The 21,795-nt window shown below is 38.3% G+C and overlaps 1 protein-coding gene across 20 annotated transcripts in view; it reads right to left on the reverse strand.

Moving 5' to 3' along the window:
* Positions 1 to 21,501, reverse strand: part of Cadps2 (calcium dependent secretion activator 2) — a 586,012-nt gene extending 564,511 nt beyond the window's left edge. For all 20 annotated transcript variants that reach the window (XM_004658596.2, XM_004658595.3, XM_004658593.2 and 17 more), the window contains exon 1: positions 21,034 to 21,501. In XM_004658596.2, coding sequence (XP_004658653.1) covers positions 21,034 to 21,393 — 360 coding nt within the window. In that variant the 5' untranslated portion in view covers positions 21,394 to 21,501. The remainder of the gene's footprint in view (positions 1 to 21,033) is intronic.
* Positions 21,502 to 21,795: the final 294 nt, after the last annotated feature.

Raw genomic sequence — 21,795 nt, forward strand, 5'->3', positions numbered from 1 at the left:
GAATCCTCCATGCCAAAGAGAAGGAAAAGCACACATATAAGGAAACTGGACAAAACAAGCAATACTCAAATACAAATAAACACAAGAGAGCAAAGGTACAACCAGAACCACAGAAAAATGGCAAACATAAATACACATCTTTCAATAATATCACTTAACTTCAGTGGCCTCAGTGACCCAACCAAAAGACATAGGTTTGCAGACTGGGTTAAAAAGCAGGATCCTACAATTTGTTGTCTCCAAGAAACCCAACTTTCTACAAAGGATGGACATTATCTTAGGGTGAAAGGTTGGAAGACGGTGTTTCAAGCAAATGGGCCTAGAAAATAAGCAGGGGTTGCTATCCTAATATCTGACAAGGTAGACTTCAGTCCAACGTTAGTCAAGAAAGACAAGGAATGTTACTTTATATTACTTAAGGGCACACTCCAACAGGAGGACATTACAATCCTAAACATATATACACCTAACATGGGGGCTCCCAAATCCATCAAACAAACACTATTAGAACTAAGGTCACAGATAACACCAAACACAGTGGTGGTGGGTGACTTCAACACCCAACTCTCATCAATTGACAGGTCATCTCAGCAAAAAATAAACAGAGAGGGATCTGGAATAAATGAGGTCACAGAAGGAATGGACCTAAATATATCTACAGGACATGTCATCCAAAGGCTGCAGAATATACATTCTTTTCAGCAGCACATGGAACATTCTCTAAAATAGACCATATATTAGGACACAAAGCAAATCTTAACAAATACAGGAAAACTGAAATAATTCCTTGCATTTTATCTGACCACAATGGAATCAAACTAAAAATCAATAGCAAGAACAGCTATAGAGCATACACAAACTCATGGAAACTAAACAATACACTACTAAATGATGAATGAGTCAATGAAGAAATCAAGAAGGAAATCAAAAAATTTATAGAGTCAAAGGATAATGAAAACACAGCATACCAAAATCTATGGGACACAATGAAGGCAGTTGTAAGAGGTAAATTTATAGCTTTAAGTGCCTATATTAGGAAATTAGAAAGGTTGCAAGTAAACGACCTAACGCTTCACCTTAAAGCCTTGGAAAAAGAAGAACAAGGCAAACCAAAAATCAGTAGACGGGAAGAAATAATAAAGATTAGGGCAGAAATTAATGAAATAGAAACAAAACAAAAAAATCCAAAGGATTAATGAAACAAAGAGTTGGTTCTTTGAAAGAATAAGCAAGATCGATAAACCCTTAACAAATCTGACCAAAAGAAAGAGAGAAGAGACACAAATTAATCAAATTAGAGATGAAAAAGGTAACATCACAACAGATGCCAGAGAAATTTCAAAAGTCATAGGGACAAACTATAAAAGCATATACTCCACAATGTATGAAATTCTGAAATGGATGATTTCACTGATTTATATGACCTACCTAAATTAAATCAAGATGAGATTAATCACTTAAATAGACCTGTAACAAGCATGGAGATCTGAACAGTTATCAAAAATCTCCCAACTAAAACAAGCCCAGGCCCAGATGGATTCACTGCTGAATTTTACCACCAGACCTTCAAGGAAGAGCTAACACCATTGCTTCTTAAGCTTTTCCATGAAATACAAAAAGAAGGAATTCTACCAAACTCCTTCTATGAAGCCAGCATCACCCTAATCCCAAAACCAGACAAAGATAGAACAAAAAAGAAAATTACAGACCAATCTCCCTCATGAACATAGATGCACAAATTCTCAACAAAATATTGGCAAACAGAATACAAGAAGATATCAGAAAGATCACTCACCCTGACCAAGTAGGCTTTATCCCAGAGATGCAGGGATGGTTCAATATATGCAAATCTATAAATGTAATACATCATATAAATGGATTGAAGGACAAAAATCACATGATCATCTCATTAGATGCAGAGAAAGTGTTTGACAAAATCCAACACCCCTTCTTGATAAAAGTCCTACAGAGACTGGGAATAGAAGGAACATATCTCAATAAAATAAAGGTTATTTATGACAAACCTACAGCCAACATATTATTAAAAAGGGAAAAACTGGAACCTTTTCCACTAAAATCAGGAACAAGGCAAGTCCACTGTCCCCACTTTTATTTAGTATAGTTCTGGAAGTCTTAGCCATAGCAATAAGTCAAGAGACACACATAAAAGGGATACAAATTGGAAAGGAAGAGATCAAGTTATCATTATTTGCAGATGACATGATTCTATATATAAAGGACCCTGAAGACTCTACTAGCAAACTGTTAGAACTGATAAAAACCTACAGCCATGTAGTAGAATACAAAATAAATACACAGAAATCAGTAGCCTTCATATATGCTAACAACAAACACACAGAGGATGAAATCAGAGAATCACTCCCATTCACAATTGCATCAGAAGAAAGAAAGAAAGAAAGAAAGAAAGAAAGAAAGAAAGAAAGAAAGAAAGAAAGAAAGAAGAAAGAAAGAAAGAAAGAAAGAAAGAACCAACCAACCCTGGAATAAACCTAACCAAGGAAATAAAGAATCTCTACAATGAGAACTTTAAAACACTCATGCGAGAAATTGCAGAAGACACTAGGAAGTGGGAAAACATCCCTTGTTCCTGGATTGGAAGAATCAATATTGTGAAAATGGAAATCTTACAAAAAGCAATCTACACATTCAATGCAATCCCCATCAAAATTCCAAAGACATTCTTCATGGAAATAGAAAAAACAATCCAAAAATTCACTTGGAATCACAAAAAACCTCAAATATCTAAAATAATACTGAGCAACAAAAATAAGGCTGGTGGTATCACCATACCTGATTTTAACCTATACTACAGAGCCATAGTAACAAAAACAGTGTGGTACTAGCACAAAAGCAGACATGTAGATCAATGGAACAGAATAGAGAACCCAGATGTAAGTCCAGGTAGCTATAGCCACCTGATATTCAATAAAAATGCCAAAAATACTCATTGGTGAAAAGACAGCCTCTTCAGCAAATACTATTGTGAAAACTGGATATGTAACTGTAGAAGGATGAAAATAGATCCTTCTCTCTCTCCATGCACAAGAATTAAGTCCAAATGGATTAAAGATATTAACATCAGACCAGAAGCTCTAAAACTGCTAAAGGAAAAAAGTAAGGGAAACCCTTCAACATATTGATCTTGGCAAAGACTTTCTGAATACAACCCCAATTGCTCAAGCAATAAACACCACAAATTAATCACTGGGACCTCATGAAATTACAAAGATTTTGCACTGCAAAGGACACAGTGAAAAAAGCAAAGAGGCAACCTACAGAATGGGAAAAAAATCTTCACCAGCTATATATCTGATAGAGGATTAATATCTACGATATACAAAGAGCTTAAAAAGTTAGCTAATAAGGAATCAAACAAGCCAATCAAAAAACGGGCTATGGAGCTAAATAGAGAGTTCTCAAAGGAAGAAATTCGAATAGCATCTACAAAAATGTTCTGCGTCACTAGTCATCAGGGAAATGCAGATTAAAACTACATTGAGATTCCATCTCACGCCTGTCAGATTGACTACCATCATGAAAACAAATGATCATAAATGTTGGTGGGGATGTGGAAAAAGAGGAACCATTCTACACTGTTCGTGGAAATGCAATCTGGTCCAGCCATTGTGGAAATCAGTGTGGAGGTTCCTAAAACAGCTAAAGATTGATCTACCATATGACCCAGCTATAGCACTCCTAGGCATATATTCTAAGGACTCATCTCATTTTCTTAGAAGTATGTGCTCAACTATGTTTATTGCTGCTCAATTTATATTAGCTGGGAAATGGAACCACCCTAGATGCCCCTCAACTGATGAGTGGATAATGAAGATATGGCACATTTATACAATGGAGTGGTAAGGAAAAATGAAGTTATGAATTTTGCAGAAAAATGTATGGATCTGGAAAGGATTATACTAAGTGAGGTAACCCAGGCCCAGAAAGCCAAGTGCCACATGTTCTTCCTCATATGTGGATCCTAGCTGTAGATGATTGGGCTTCTGGGTGAGAAGGAAAAAACTCAGTAGCAGAGGCCAGTAAGTTAAAAAGGAGATATAAAGGGAAGAGAAAGGAAGGGAGGAGGGTACTTAATAGGTTGGTATTGTATATATGTAAGTAGAATGATTGAGATGGGAGGGGATACGATGGAGAATGGAATTTCAAAGGGGAAAGTGGAGGGTGGGAGGGTATTACCTTGGGATATTTTTGATAATCATGGAAAATGCTAATAAAAATTGAGAAAAAATAAATAAATAAATAAAAAATAAAAATAAATAAATAGCCCTTTCTATAGCTAGTTTAACAGTACTGACATTTTAAAGATTACAAATAACTAATTCTAATTGGAATAGGAATAAGCAATCATGAATTTTGGTATGTAAATGCTTAGATATAACTGGTCTAGAAAGACCAAATAATAGACACATACATCTACATATATAATAAAGTCTGGGTCCAGAGAAGTTAGGCAATATTTTACTGGATGTTGTCAACACTATTCTTTATTTTTGACATTTTGAAATAAGAGCTAAGTAGTTTTTTTGTTTACATCCATAAAATCAAGGAGTATGTGACAACTGAAAATGAAGGCTGACACAAGCATCCTGTACTGGGGAAACAAATGTCGCAAGCATCATTGCTATCAGTGACAGCATTTTCCAAAACAGTGAGCAACTCTCCAGAAAAATCCTAACAAAATGAAGTTCAATCTTCTCTCAATTTACCTGGGAGTCGTTTGCATGTTTACAAATATTAGTGTGTGTTTAAACAATATGAAATAAAGCTTGTATTTTTAAATAAAAAAGTATACTCTAGGTTCAAGTAATTGTGTTTTTACCTGGATACACATCAAATAGATATTACAATATTATACAGGATAAAATACAATCATACTATTTTTAACTGTGCTTCATAGGATTTCTAGAATCCTCTGACCCTACTTGTTAGTAATTCATAACTTAGAAGAAACAAAAGACACCTGACCTTTTTTTTTTTTTTACTGAAATGTCTACTAGAGAGGCATTACCATCCCCACTGAGAACCACAAGGATTATATTCAGAGCAATTGGAGGAGGCAATGAAGGGAGAAAGCAGAGAAAAAAATAAGTAAAATCTACAAGAAAATTAAATAAAGAGAAATGAAACCAAAATATGTGGCTATGCAGTAGAAAGGAGTTAGCTTGATCATGTAAACTCCATTCAAGTAGTTTTCAATTTTGAGAATCAACCATGACTACAGTTAAGGGGGTGGAGCAGAATCAGCCTTGTGAAGGTATTTTCTGCTCAGAAAGCAGGCTGGATAAAGGATGTTGGCAGTGGTCTCAGACCCGTGTGTGCCACAGACAGTGTCACAGAAATTCCCTTAGCTTTATCCTTCTAGTCAGGATGGCTGCTACAGTTTCAGACACAGTGGCACTGGTTCTAGACATGGAGGAGATAAGGGGAGAAGCAAACTAACAACGTTTGTGTCTTGTCTTATATACAAAAGCCCATGTCAGTCACATGGCCACCTACAGCTGCAAGAGAAGCTAGGAAGAACAGTACATGCTTTACTTGGGCCAGGAAACAATGCAGCAAGAAACTGACATTTACTCTATCAACCCTTAAGCTACCTCCATATTCAAACCTAACTAGTTTACCTGCTTCCACTCTTGTCCATTAGAGAAAGATACATAAATTCCATGCACATGTTATACACATTCATGCATGCACACACACAAACACGATTGTACCATGGAATAGCACTATCTTCAAAGCAGATCAGTTTACATCAGTTTAGACTCTTAATCAGATCATAACCTGGTCCTATCTAAAACCTTCCAAAAGCTTACCATTTCACTTAAATTTCAAGCATTTTATCACAGCTCAAGAAGTAGGTAATTCATCCATAAGTACTTTGGTCCAGCCATCCTGAACCTTTCTGCTGTTCTTGGTAAGAAAAGCCTATTTATTCTCCCTTGGGACATTTTGTATTTGCTTCTTAATATGATCTTGGAAACACTCCCCATCTCGTCCCATCTCCAAGCAGCTCAACCCTTCACTTAATTCAGGTCCTATGCAAAAGTGACTTGCTCCTCTGAAGCCCCCTCTTGAACCATCCTATTTGTTGGGGCAACTAGTAGCAAAGCCTACCACAGCCTCCATTGCTTAGGAGGTGTAGGGCTTGTGTGTGTTGGTCCTTCCTCCCCTGAACTAAGCATCACTTCCCAAGGAGCTATCGTGTCCACACCTACACACCAGTGCCTAAAACAGTGCTTATATGGACCATCTGTTCAAAGACTTAATTTATATCTGTTATGAAATTCAAAGTGCTTTATAGAAGTACATACATTTTTCCTTCTTATTAGAAAATGATAAGAGGAAATTGTTTAAACATCTATTTCACACCAGGTGCTTATACTAAGTTCTTTACAGAAATTAGTTCAAATATAACCTTCATGGCATTTGTTGAGTTATAGTACATTACAGCCTCATTTCATCTCACTTTCTAATGTATACCCATAAATGAATTTTCATAAGTACTGTATGTCTGCATTTTAAATCTATACTGAACAGAGAAGAGCTAAACTTAATAAGCACCCAATTAACACCAAAGATTGGCTCTTGGTAGCAGCCTCATGATCTCTATCTCTATTATATCACATTTGAAATCTATGTTATTGTTTTTAGTTCAATTTTATAAAATAAAAGCACAACAAATACACATGTATTCATTTACATAATACCCTTTCCCCGCCAAAAAAAGTTTATCCAAAAAGCAACACTGCTGGAGCTTAGCTGTTACTGGTAAAGCTTCCAAATGAAAACTCATGCTGTTCACCGACTGAAGTAAGAAAGGCTGAGTTCAGCACAGAAAATGTAGTTTAGAAACATCAATATATGAAAAAGTGGGTTGCATGTGAAATTAAGCTTAACATGAGTTTCTCGAGTTATCAATATTGGGATCATCTCCACATCGCTAAATCTAATTTGAGATTTTCAATCCCAGGTTCCTGATCTCTCGGGAACCTGGTCACTGTTGACAACTCTCTGTCAGTCAGATCTTTAGTTTCTGTGACACAGGACATTCTGCTTTTCTTATTCCATATGTAGCTGTTCTTTCCCCATCCTTTGTCATCTTAGCCTTCTTGCCCACCTTAAATTATCAAAAAATGTCAGTCATTAAAATCTTGTTCTTGCTAGATGCTCTTTCCTTAGGCCACCTAATTCAAGACCATACCATCAATTACAACAATTATGACAACCTTCAGGGAATCTCTTTTGTGAACCCCAAACAATTGAGTTTTGAGTCCCTAAGGACCAGGAGTAAAAAGGGGGTTAAAACAAAGCCCACTCATATTGCCTCATCTGTGCTATAACTAGATTAACTTAATACCCCACAATATTTCTCTCTTAAATAGATGTAAGAAGATAATAGGAAGGAAAATATCAAATTCAAACCCTAGTATTACAACATGTGGTAATCAAAGTCTATGGATATTCTTTTGGTGTTAGACATTTGAGTCAGATATGTTTAGTTTTTCCTAATTTCTTAGACAGTTTAGATTATCATTTTACAAGGATCTTCGCTGTATATAAGTAGGAAGCTTTATTTTTTCAGAGGAAGCTTTAAATAGAAGCTTATACAAAGCATGCAAAAGACTGGACCCAGTTGCAGCATGGATAAGATAGGAAGAGTGGGCTTTATTTCAATCCCCCTACTTATTGCTGGTCCAGAACACATGCAATCCTCATAATTAAGGAAACAAGGGCTGCACACATGTAGGCTAGGGCTGTCTTGTTACATTTAGGAATTGTTTCTCATAATAGTAAGCATTTTTAAACCTTATAAAATAGAGCGGTATTTTAATCTTATTTTTCCTTTCTTTTTGCAGAGAACAAAATTAAGACTCATCTCTTTAAATAAAATTTGGAATATATTTCCCTAAATTAGTAGTAAGAATGTAGGTTTCATGGTAGCAGAATTTCTTTCTACCCAGCTTCCATATTTAAAAAGAATGTTTGTGTATGTGTGTTCATTCTTAAAAGGTTAATAACACTATATAGACTAAAGATAACTCAATTTTAAAACAATGTCTATTAATTTTGTTACCCATAAACAAAACTAGAAATATGACCACTTAAAACACATTTGCTTGCCCTTTGAATCAATACAGTAGGCATAACCATGAGTCAAGCAAAAGGAGAATTTTAATGTGACACTCTGGTCCATCTGGGAGGATAAAGGTGCTGAACTTTCATGGAACACAAGCAGCCAAATCCCCCTGAGAAGGATCTTTAGAGAAAGGAAAACCCACACTGGCACTTCTAATATTTTCATAAACAAATAGTTCATATAGCAAAAGACTTAGAATGCAAACAAAAGAGAACAGGAAGCAAACTGGAAAGCAAAAGCAGTAAATTTCTATGATGAGTTATATTTCAAGGAGAGGATTAGGCAAAAACAGTTGTATAAAACTATTTTCTTAAAGATTTGCCTAAGATGTACAAGGAAGGCCTTAGGTTTGATCAGCAGCAAATACATACATACACAGATATATGTGTATAAATTTTATGCACACACACTTGAATAGTGATATATTTATGATATGTATACTAAACAATATCTTTGTTTCTTTGTAGTTCATTTGTTATTTTTTTATTTACCTAGAGAGAGAGAGAATGCATACACACATATATGCACTCACATATGAACATCAGATACTTGCACTACTTTTTTTTTTAATTATTTATTTGAGAGCGACAGACACAGAGAGAAAGACAGATAGAGGGAGAGAGAGAGATGGGCACGCCAGGGCTTCCAGCCTCTGCAAACCAACTCCAGACGCGTGCGCCCCCTTGTGCATCTGGCTAATGTGGGACCTGGTGAACCAAGCCTTGAACCCAGGTCCTTAAGCTTCACAGGCAAGCACTTAACCGCTAAGCCATCTCTCCAGCCCACTTGCACTACTTTTTGCTTCCAGCTTACCAGGGTAGCTTGGGAATTAAACCCAGGTGGGAAGGCTTTTCAACCAAGTGCCTTTAACTTCTGAGTCATGTTCATGGCACTGTAGTATCAATAAAAAAATCTGAACAGGGCTGGAGAGATGGCTTAGCAGTTAAGCACTTGCCTGTGAAGCCTAAGGACCCCGGTTCGAGGCTCAATTCCCCAGGAGCCATGTTAGGCAGATGCACAAGGGGGCGCACACGTCTGGAGTTCATTTGCAGTGGCTGGAAGCCCTGGCGTGCCCATTCTCTCTCTCTCTCTCTATCTGCCTCTGTCTGTTGCTCTCAAATAAATAAATAAAAAATAAAAAAGTCTGAACAAAGGCAAATCCTTATACAATATACACAAAGGGGATCAAAGGGAAATAGTGTTCACTAACTAGAAGGATATGCTTATGAATCTATATACTAATAAAAGTCTGCATCAAAATTTATTAATATAACTAAAACCGCAAAATAAGTGAATAAAATATGTAGGACAAGTTAATAACACATAAACCCCAACCTGAAAGAATACAAATAAAATATAGAAGGTATGTATTTCTTTAAACTTGAAGTAGTAAGAACATGAGTTTCATGGTAGCAGAACTTTTTTCCCATCTCCCACATTTAAAGAAAATGTTTCTTGGATATATGGCAAACTTTTATCCTGAATCTAGATTCCATATTAAAATACTAAGAATGGTTTAACAAGCCATATTTACTGTCAACATAAAATTAGAAACCTTTTACTAAGAAGAAAACTAAAATTCTTCAGACATAGAAATAAGTAAATTATTCTTCTGATTAACTATATGGGTTAAAGAAAGAAAAAAACCTGAAATGAGGTTACATATTTAAATAAAAATAAGCTTTGTAATGTTAACATATGACTAATGATATCTATGCTGACTTGGAGTTGGTTGTGGCTTGAATGTGAAATGTCCCCCATGTGCTCTTTGAACACTTGGGCCACTGCTGATGGTGTTGGTCTGGAAGGTTATGGAACCTGTAGGACGTAGACCCTTGCTGGAAGAAGTGGGCCACTGGGGATGACCTTGAGGTTTTATAGCCAAGCACACTTCCTGCCCGCTAGTGAAATGCTGCCTCTCCATCCTGCTACCACGCCTTCCCCACCACAATGAACAATATTCCTTCTTAAAGCACAAACCAAAATGAACCCTTCTTTCCTTAAGCGTTTTTAGTCAGGTATTTTGTCACAGCAATGAGAAAAATATATAAATAGAGGTAAATTCACAGCATTATGTATTTTTGTTACCATATCATAAAACAAAAAATAAAGTAAGCTTCCTAACCAAAAGCCAGGAAAAAATGCCATTCTCTTGTCTCATCTCTCCTCAGCCTACCTTAAATAAAAATCTACAAGAAGGGGGTTGGGGATTTAGCTCAGTGGATGAGCACCTGCCTAGCAAGCTCAAGGCCCTGGGTTCAGTACTCAGCACCAGAAAAAAAAAAAAAAAATGTCTACAAGAAATATTAAACTGATATTTTGCTTGCTTGTTTGTTTGTCAAGGTAGGGTCTCTGGCCCAGGATGACCTAGAATTCACTATGTAGTCTCAGGGCAGCCTTGAACTCACAGTGATCCTCCTATCTCTGCATCCAAATGCTAGAATTAAAGGCATGTGCCATCATGTCTGGCTCAAAAATATACAAGAAGAAAAGGGACAAAAAGTATGTGATCTCAAAATTTATAATTTCTGAGAAAACTGATATGTTCTGCTTCTAAACTTATAGTCATTATATTATAAAAATACAAAATAATTGGCTAGGAAGATGGCTCAGTGGTTAAACGCACTTGCTTGCAAAGCCTGCCAACTTGGGTTTGATTTACCAGTAACCACCTACAGCCAGATGCACAAAGGGGCATATATGTCTGGAGTTTTTTTTTTTTTTTTTTCAGTAGCAAGAGGCTTTGGCATGCCCATATTCATTCTCTCTCTCTCTCTGTCTCTGTCCCTCCCTCCCCCCCTTCATTGCAAATAAATATTTTAAAATACAAAATATTCTTGTGTTATTGTTATTTTTAAAAGTATTTACTGGGGCTGGAGAGATGGTTTAGTGGTTAAGCACTTGCCTGTGAAGCCTAAAGACCCCAGTTAGAGGCTCCATTCCCCAGGACCCATGTTAGCCAGATGCACAAGGGAGCGCACGCATCTGGAGTTCATTTGCAGTGGCTGGAGACCCTGGCTTGCCCATTCTGTCTGCTTCCCCCCTCCCCCCCCTTTCTCTCTCTGTCTGTCACTCTCAAATAAAAATAAACAAAATTAAAAAGTATTTACTGAGCAAGACATGGTTGACCAATACTTGGGAGGCAGAAGAAAAGGATCATTGTGAGTTCAAGGCCACCTTGATACTACATAGTGAATTTCAGGTCAGCCTGGGCTAGAGCGAGATCCAACCTCAAAAAACCAAAAAAATAAAACTAAAAAAAAAATTTACTTTTTTTTAAATAAACATTAGACCTTATAACATTAATATATTCGTAAAAACAAGAAGATCTTGGGGTAAGGAGAAAGCAAAGAGTTGATAAAGTACTTACCATGCAAGTGTGGGTACTGAGTTTGGGTACTCAAACCCATGTAGAAGCTAGAAGGTGTTGTGGGGTCCTGTATGTAATACCAGCACACTTACAGTGAGATGGTAGGTGTAGAGAGGAACATTTCCTGGAAGCTTACCAAACAGCTAGCCTGTGAGTGGAGCAGTGAGGAAGGAGAGAGACCCATCCTCAAACAAGGTATAAGGCAAGGACAGACACCTCCAAGATTTCCTTGACTACCAGGAGCACACTATGGCATGTGCCTGCCCACACTCACACGCATAAACAGTCACACACATATACACATAAGAAAATCTATCAGATCAAATGAATGTTTTTAAAAGTGACAACATAATTTTAAGAGAATTGTAACATAAATGAAAAAAAGTAAAAAATAATTTCAGTTTTGTTAACATTTTGAACATATAAAAACTACCAATTTTATGAAATCTTATAACTACCATATTTAAATCTGGATAAAGAAGAATTGTAATTGGCTAGAGAAAGGCAAAAAATGAAAATGGGTTCTGGATGCAGAAAATATAATGAGTAAAATGTTTCAAAATCAAAGTACTAGACATTTTACATATTAAAAGACACTATTTTGAAGCACATGTCAAGGTTTCTCACTTTTTATCTTTATTTTTTATAAACATGAATCATATTATGATGACAGTCAAATGGGAATAGATTTTTCTCTTATAAACATAAATATACAAACAAAAATGTGAGGAACTCATAACCAAAGGTACATAATATAATCACAATCAGATAGAAATAACCCTGGAAGATTGTAGGGATGGCTCAGTTGTTAAGGCACTTGCCTTCAAAGCAAAAGGTCCCAGGTTCAGTTTCTCAGTGCCCAAATGGAGCTTGATGCACAGGGTGGTGCATGCGTCTGGAGTTAATTTACAGTGGCTAGAGGCCCAGCCACATCCGTTGAGAAATGATCCTGAAACTATAAATATAATTTAGAAAACACAGTAAACTAATTAAATAAACCAGGGAATCACAACATAATTTATGGAGAAAAATATTTTATGACATCCTACACCAATTTTTGATATTTATCTTATTATTGTAATAAAATAAAAGGATAATTATTTACGCAATAAGGTATATCTTGAAATGTTAAAGAGTAATATAGGTACTGAAAAATATCCAAAGAATTCTTCAGTAAAGCTTATACCAAAACAAACATGTTGGCAACTAGTACAAATATTGTTCTGGGCATTATGACCAGTATAGTGGCTAGAATGTTGGATGGAAGAGGTACAGCTAATGTAAAGAATAGACAAAAGCAACCCCATTGGCACAATTTGACCTTTACCTAGAAAACTCAGAAAGATCAATACTAATGAAATCAACTGTGTACCATCAATATATAAAATCAATATAACCTATTACAACATGAAAAATTAAAGAGCTTTCCATTTGTCCATAATTGGGTAAATAAGTTATAGGATAAATAAGCCACAGTTATAACAAAATAAATTCTCTAAAATAACTTTAGTTATAAATGCAAGGGGCCTAGTAAAATAAATCTATCAAAACATTACAGTAACACAAGGCTGGAGTAAATGAAGAGAAATGGAATGAAATGATGAGGCCATGCTCCTAGTAAAACTGTCATGGTTACCAAACAAGCTGATTTGAATTGACAATTTAAAGTGACAGCAATCAGACACCAAAAATTGATAGTATTGGGGAGTATGTAGGAGATGGTTCAGTGGATAAAGTGCTTGTCAAGCAAATGAGAAGATCCAAGTTAAGATCTGTAGCACCCATGTAAATGCCAGGTGGGCATTGTAGCCTGCCTATAAATCCAGCACTCTGGAAGCAAAGACAAGGGGTCCCCAGGGAAAGTTGGGCTAGTATAACAGCAGTACTGGGGAACTCTAGGTTCAAATGAGGGACCATGTCTCAGTAAACGGGGTGGAGAACTATTTAGAAACAACCACCCACTTGCATTCAATGTACACACACACACACACACACACACACACACACACATTCATCTTTACAAGCAATCAGAGAAGAGAAATTAAATACCATCTCAGCTATTAGATTGGAAAAAACATAATTAAATCATTCAGGCCCTTTGCCCCAGTAACATTTACATTGTAAAAGCTTAATCACCAACTTGAAGGTTATATAATGAAAATATTCAAGCCACAAAGTTTACAAAGTTGTGTGAGAATAATTCTAGAAGCAACACAGAAAATCATGCTTTACAGGTAGAATTTGCAAATGTAAGCCAATGATTAGCCTCATAATACAATTTGAAGGAAATAGGGGAGTTTCTTTATTGCCTACCTAATGAGGGTTACTAGAATTTTTCACAAGGTAGGAAAATGTCAAAATACTATTACATAAAAATGGATGTACTATCTGTACTAAGACAATTACTTCAGAATGTCTTTTACACTTTTTTGTTTACAAACCTACACGCATTACTACATCCATGAGAGATACAGTCTGTCCATTACACTCTTCTAAAATGTTTATGAAATTAACTATCATTTTAGGCATTAGTGTTAGCTCCACTTTTGAGACCTCACTATATTTCCTTTCCAGTGCCAACTTGGATGGAAAATAACAGTCATACTGACTCTTAGTGCCTAGTACTTATTTTCTCTTGTTGCGAATGCAGTGATCTATGATTTCATAATGAATTACAGCTCCTAACATAATTCAATAGCCTCCAAAATAGGACCTAATTAAGGACCTTTTAAAAATTAAATATATGTACTCTCATCTCAACTCTCCTGACTCAAAGTATTATTAGATGATCTTTATGTGTATTCATTGTTTAGAATATCCCTACTGCCTTTTCCTTACTACAGGATGTCCATTTAATTTCTCAGTAGTCTCACCCACTGAAAATACTTTTACTTGCCTAGGTGAAAATAAGCCACTTTTCTGTAGCCTCTCTTTAGAATAATGGTTCTTAACCTTGGCTGTACATTGAATTCACTTGGGAAGCCTAAAGGCTACTCCCCCACCTCCAGAGACTGATTTAATTAGTCTCGAGTAGAACATGGATAATGGGATTTTTTTAAAGCTCTCTAGATAATTCTAATGTGCAGCCAAAGATAAGAATTATAGATTTTCCTTAAGAAAAGAAATCATATAAAAGTTGAGGTAATATAAATGCAGTGATCATAAAACAAAAATGCTAGCAATTTTGTATGTCTCCATGGTTAGATAGGTGTCCACTATTCAAACTCAAGGGAATATGTCATGTGTCCCACTGATGATCTAATATTTATAAGGTGTCTCTCTCCCCCTAAAAAAATGAAACAGCAATATCATTGGAGTGTGCAACTTCTGACTTCTCAATGGAAGAAAGTTTTCTATTAATTTGAAATGCATATGAAGTAGTCCAATAACTCAAAAGTAGTGGGCCTCATAGCGAGTGGAAACTGGTAGAATATTTTTATTCAGAATTCTTGTAGTTCATAACTTGGCAGTTAGCTTTCTTCAATTTTTTTCAGAAAGTCTTTAATGACCTTACAAACTATGTTGTTTATCTTGCGAGAATACAAATAAATGGAGCTGTTAAAGTAAAAAGAAACAGATGAGGGAAAACACACAATCACAGTATTTTATTTCCCTGTATAAGCAGTCGTCACATATCAAAGTAACAGATGATTTCAGTTTTGAAAGAAAGACGCAAACTCTAACATGACTTGATCCATTTGAGTTGTTATTGGCACAACTTTTTCCACCAAATTAAGTGCTGTGGTCACAGGACATCCTGTGGAGGGTTAGATGAATCAGCTGAAGTAACAAGCATTTTTCTCATTTTTAAGTCCATCCTGAAGTTTTTCTTTAATGTATGGTTTCCAACTCACTCCCTATTATTAAAATCAGCAAACAATGTAATCCATCCCTTTAGTCTTTGTACCACACTGTACTAAATCCCAGCAAGCACAGAACATAAATGATTCTGGCCTTTTAAGTCATCACCAGGACTTCTGGAAACCTGCAGGCAAAAAAAGCAAGACAGACTGTGGGTTTTCACCATTGCTTTCTTGTTTCTTGGGTTTACTAATGACTCGGGGAAGGTTTCCTTGAAGCCCACAGTTCTCTAACAAGATATCTTGGTTCTGACAGCTTTCTTCAGAAGGATGAGGTGAATGCTGAAGGTCTCAAATGTGTTTATGAACACAAGTTTCCACAGAAGACTGGAAGAACTTCATACTTTACTTTTGTATTTCTTTCCTCCATCCTTTATCTCAATCATTATTTGAGACAAACACCAAATCTGAAATGTGTATGTGTTCAATAAATATCTACTGAATTCTACATGTCACACACTATGCTAAGACTATATAGCATCAGGCCATGGCTGCATCACAGGCCCCCAAAGGCAGGGTTACATAGCAGTCAGGCAAAATAGTACCTAGCCTAAGAAAGATTGTCATGTTTGCAAATCTATAACTCATTTATAATAAAGCTGCCTTTCTCTGTGTTTGGGGATAACTTAGGTCACTAGAAAATTAATAAAAGAAATTAAAATGAACAGTTTCCCAAAGAAGATAAAAGTGGTCACTTTTGTACAGATTGCGTAACCCTATCTCAAATGCTTGGAACCAGAACTGTTTCAGATTTGGAATTATTTTTGTTTTAGAAGAAATGAATATATATATGATACCTTGGGAATGGAAGCAAAACTTAAATATAAAATCTATCACTGGGGCTTGAGAAATGGCTTAGCAGTTAAGGCACTTACCTACAAAGTCAAAGGACCCAGGTTTGATTCCCCAGAACCCACGTAAGCCAAATATACATGGTTGCTCATGCATCTGGAGTTCGGTTGCAGTGGATGAAGACCCTGGCATGCCCATATTCATATTTATTCATTCATTCATTCTCTCTCTCAAATAATTAAATATTTTTTAAAAATTAAAAATTAAATAATGCATCACTGTTTATATATACTTTAAATTTTTTTTTAATTTTTTATTTATTTATTTGAGAGCGACAGACATAGAGAGAAAGACAGATAGAGGGAGAGAGAGAGAATGGGCGCGCCAGGGCTTTCAGCCTCTGCAAACGAACTCCAGACGCGTGCGCCCCCTTGTGCATCTGGCTAACGTGAGACCTGGAGAACCGAGCCTCGAACTGGGGTCCTTAGGCTTCACAGGCAAGCACTTAACCGCTAAGCCATCTCTCCAGCCCTGTTTATATATACATTAAACACATAGTCTGGTAGTAATTTCTGACAATATGGTTGAGTGTGTAACTCATCTGTGACTGGTCAAATAAGAATCCCTTGTAGGGGCTGGAGAGATAGCTTAGCAGTTAAGGCATTTGCCTGAAAAGCCAAAGGATTCCGGTTTAATTCTCCAGGACCCACATAAGCCAGATGAACAAGGGGTTCATGCATCTGGAGACAGTTTACAGTGGCTGGATGCCCTGGCACACCCATTCTCTCCTCTCTTCTCTCGTTCTATCGCTTTCTCTTTCTCAAATAAATAGATAAAATATTTTTTTAAAAGAATCCCTTGTAAACATTTAAAAAGCTTCAGATTTTAGATAATTTAGGATTTTGGATTTTCAGATTATAGAAGGTTTACCTGAACTACGACATTCAAATAAGAGTTGGAGACAAAAGCCCACTGTATATTCATCCAAGATTACATTCCCATGATAGAGTCCTGCATTTCAATTTTACCTTAGGAGTTACTGCAGCTCCACAGTACTACTTGTATACTCAAGATTATCCAGAATCACAAAGCGGTCACTGGTTATAAGATGTGGGTTATTTAATAATGTATGCACAGGGTGATGAAGACAACACATAGAAATGTCAAGAACATGTGCAAAAGAATCATATGGGGAGTTATTAGGTATTAATCTTTATCATTCTCTCTTTATTATTTCTAGTTCAAAGAATAATCATCAGTTGTTTTTCAACATCTTATAGTTAATTATAAAAACAAAACTAATGAACAAAGAAATCACTGACCACAAACCTATATAGGCCCTGGTTAACCCAAACTAACCAGCACTTTAAGTCACTTCACTTTATGAACTTAGATCTACAGCATAAATGCACCTCTGTGAGTGAATGTGCTTAGCTTCTTCTATATAGGCCCTTGTGCCTGTCACACCTCCCTACCTTCTAACCATGAAGAACCCCTTTTATTACTGTTTCCTAACAAGTATCTAACTGCCTTTATTAAGTATCCTTGATTTACTTGATGTATTACTGTTTTCTTAGTTTCAACATTGATCCTACCTTTAACAATGATTTAAAGCCATCCAAGTGTCAAGAGTATTGCTAACCCTGTGATGGGTGCAAACACAATCAAGGTAAGTAAGGAAACATTAGTGAGGGGATTAAATACTGTTTACTACTGACCACACTGGAGTTGTGATTACCTCATATTCCTGTCATGCATGTAGCCCTGGATATGTTCACTTAGGCTGTGAGACCACCTGTTCCAGTACTCTGTCATAAGACTAGCCTGTATTCAGCCCCAGGACTTTCTGTAAAGTCATCTACAGTCAATGAGAGGGCCAACAATCAATAGCTGACTACTATTATTCCTCTGAGTTGAAATTCTAGATAAAAACAAAGACATACATATCTGTAGTCACTTGTATGTTTAGTGCTTTCTCAAATAGTTCATGGACAGAACCTCTTACAAGCATGATGTCATTTTAGTCAAGTGAAAAACAAACAGCCCACCTTCTGGTTCAACTGTGGTTCATAAAATCCAACCCACCCTAAGAGTAAAAGGTTTTGGTGGCAAACCTATCTTGGTCTCTAGTATAAGGTTCTTACCTCTGTGGTTAAGTGTCTTCATTTACAAATTAAGGAACCAATCTGATTGCAATTTTTGAGTCTCTAAATTCCCAAAGCTGGGAGAAGTAAGTAAGCAACAATATGTAGTTCAATGACAACAATCTAACCTGTCTATCTGAAGTTACAGAATAAAAAAATACACAATGGATTAGTGATTTTGCAATTATCCTGTTACTTCTTTTATAAAACCCAACAACATAATTCAAGATTTAAAGTAAGTTTTTGGCATTAATTATTGGCTTGTGCATCAGATTCACATGAACATAGTTAAAATCCTGTTTAATTCTTTTCCTGAGAGGAATCTAGACTGCCAAGAATCGCTTCAACTCTCTTTAGCAAGCAGCATATTTCAAAAAAGAAAATAGAGGGGACTTTTAAGTAAGTTTTCAATAAGATACTTAACTTTGATAGGGCCTCCTTCTTAATAAAAATAAGTCACCAAAGTGTATATGATTATGCTCGATGCTCTCAAGAGTTATATATATATATATTCCTAAGGCCTTTCGAGGATGATTTTACATAGACCATGTGTATGTTTTGGCTCTTTCTTGAAGTTTGAGTTGGGGGGAGGTTAATTTCTTGATAACGTTATACCAATAGTTTCGTCAGTAGTATTGTGAATGCACTTGTTTGCCCACTGAAATCACTTGCAGAGAAACATTCTATTTCAACAGGAGAAGCCAAGAAAGCTATGCTTTTTGAACAAGCACACTGAGCACACTGCAACAAGTATTCACAATACACATCAACCAGTACTAACTGGCTTTTCTCTAAAGAGCTCTAAGGATAACATTACAAATAGAAATGGCCTCTTGATTTTACCAAATCCTATTTTCAGTAAAAAATAATAATAATAATAACATGTACTATGCATGGTGCAACTGGAATGCTAGATGACTGAACATGACTCCTGCCACAATATCCATATCAAAGCTCATACTTATTTAACAATGAATGCTGTAGTTGGCACTTTGTGGACCCAGAGTACAGAAGATGCAATGGGACACTTGCCTGCGAACAGAGTGAATGAAAAAGCAACACATAAAGATGTGTGTGTGGTCTAGTCTAGAAGTGGACTAGTAGGCTCACAAAAGACCACAAAGCATTCCTCTTTGACCTGAGGAACAGCAGCACCAATCATTCCAAGTAGCTTTGGATTAGGAACTGCTTCTCTGACCTATTTCACCCCTCCAACATGAGAAGACTGCCTAGAGCTGGCTAGATCCCTACCAACCTAACATTCTGTGGCTCTGTGAACTCTCTACAGGGATGACTTAGCAGAAGGATACCTGTGATTAGCCTTCGACTGTAGGAGAACACCCCAAACGCATTCAAGAGCACGGATGATTTCAAATAGCTGTTCAAATTATTCTCCAAAGTTGAGAAAAACACTAAACAATCTTCCCTCTCAGGAAATGTTAAGTATGTAACAGGATATTGTTAACCACAGGAAATCACATAGTTACACACCTATCCCCACACTCAGAGTTGTGCCCACTAAATATGTACAGCATTTTACATACCAAACACACTTCAAAACAAAAAATGAAGATTGGACAAATGGGAATAGGAGGGTTTTGGAGAGGACAAGGGACTGTTAGGAAATGGGGAAGCCTGTTTACTTTAAACTACAGGTACATTTCAAAAGTCAATGCAAAATGTCTTCAGATTTCAAAAAGAAATATCTCACATGCTGAAGTTACTATTCAGAAGAGTAATAAACAAATCACACATGTAGGCATGCCTTGGGCAAACTGTAATTTCTGTACATCTTTGCCTCCAAACACAAGCTAAGAGGGTGGCTAAGGATTTCTTCAGAACCTTCCAGGCTCAGTATTCCATTAAAAGATTCCCTAGACAATTTCTATTGCATATATTTATACAGTTAGAGAAATCTGAGTCGTTCCCTACAGAACATCAGACCCCTGGCGTCTTGTTTTAAAACTAAACTTGGTCTGCATTTCAGAAACTCTTGATCGGTTTGGGCAAAGACAGCAAAGTGAAGCATTCTGCACTAACCCTTTAGTTTTCATCAGTAGTGGACTTCCACCAAGCTTGTCCTGACGGGGAATGACTTGCCCATCTCCACTCTACCTTCTTCAGTGTTTGGATCTAATGTTTTGGTTGTGCCACTAACTTATCAATACAACTTTCTTTTCAATTCACCAAGGAAAGTGTCTAGCCCTTCGTCGGTATGCAGTACGCTCTCTTGCTAACAGGAAAGTGCCCATACTCCATCTGTTTTACCTTAGCTACGCTCTCCCTGTGAGTCACCGGCAAAGCCCAGTTCCAGACCTGCCAAGGCTAAGGTGAGCAGGATGCACCGCTGCGTTTAAGAATTGAAGTTGATAGGAGTTGCATTCTAACCCAGACCGAGCCTAGCTTGCCAGGGGTGCAACTACTGCAGGGCCCCGGGGTCGAGCCGGTCTGTCCGAGGCTGGGGGATGACAAGATGAAGGTGACAGCTCCTGTTATTATCCCTTAGAGATCCTTACCCTCCAAGACAGACAGACAGACACACACACACACACACACACACACACACACACACACACACACACACGGGGCGCGGGGCCGAAGGACCGAGGCCGGCGCCCGCAGCTCTCCCGCAGAAGAGCCACGCACCCGTGGGGAGACAGAAAGAAGTGGCTGCGGGGCCCGCAAACTCACCTTCTGCTGCCTGCGGGCCATGTCGGTGGGCTGCTTCGCGTTGAAGGGGTACGCGATGCACCTCACCACCAGGACGTAGAGCTGCAGGCGGATGCGGCGCTCCTGCTCCTCGTCCCGCTGCCGCCGATCAGGCTCGTCTCGGCCCTCGCTCAGTACCGAGGGGCTGGGGCTCACGGGTCCCGCCGGACCCCCGCCGCCGCCCGCCGGGCGCCCGGACGCTTCCCTGCGGGCTTCCCGGGCAGCGGTGGCGGCGGCGGGCGGCGGCGCTCGCTGGGAGGCGCCCGGCGCCAGCGGCACCTCACGGCTCTCCTCTTCGCGCCCCTCGTCCGACTCTTCCTCGCTGGAAGACGGGTCGAGCATGGTGCAGTGCTCGGGGCGCGCGGGCTCCTCGGGACGGGCGGAACGAAAGGGAAAGCGGCGGCGGGGCTCTCCGGACACGTCGAGTTAGACGCCGAGCGGTCGCCTTACCTCCAGGACGACGCGGGGCGGGCGCCGTGAGCCGACCGGGGAGGAGAAGTGCAGTGTGCGGGGGGCGGAGTTAGCGCCGCCGCCGGGGTGGGCGGGGAGGGTGGGGGGGGAGGGATAGCCGAGCCGCGCCCGCGGGGCCCGGGCCGGGCGGACGGAGGCGGAGCGCTCCCGGCGCAGGTGAAGAACCTGTGGCGCCTCCGACGAGCAACACGTGGGAAGGAATGTTGAGGAGCGGGCGCGGGGCCGCGAGTGCGCGTGCGCGGCCGCTTCAGCTTGGCCGGTGTGCTGGGGGGT

Source organism: Jaculus jaculus, chromosome 10, assembly GCF_020740685.1.
Source record: "Jaculus jaculus isolate mJacJac1 chromosome 10, mJacJac1.mat.Y.cur, whole genome shotgun sequence".
In the NCBI taxonomy this organism is placed as follows: domain Eukaryota; kingdom Metazoa; phylum Chordata; class Mammalia; order Rodentia; family Dipodidae; genus Jaculus; species Jaculus jaculus.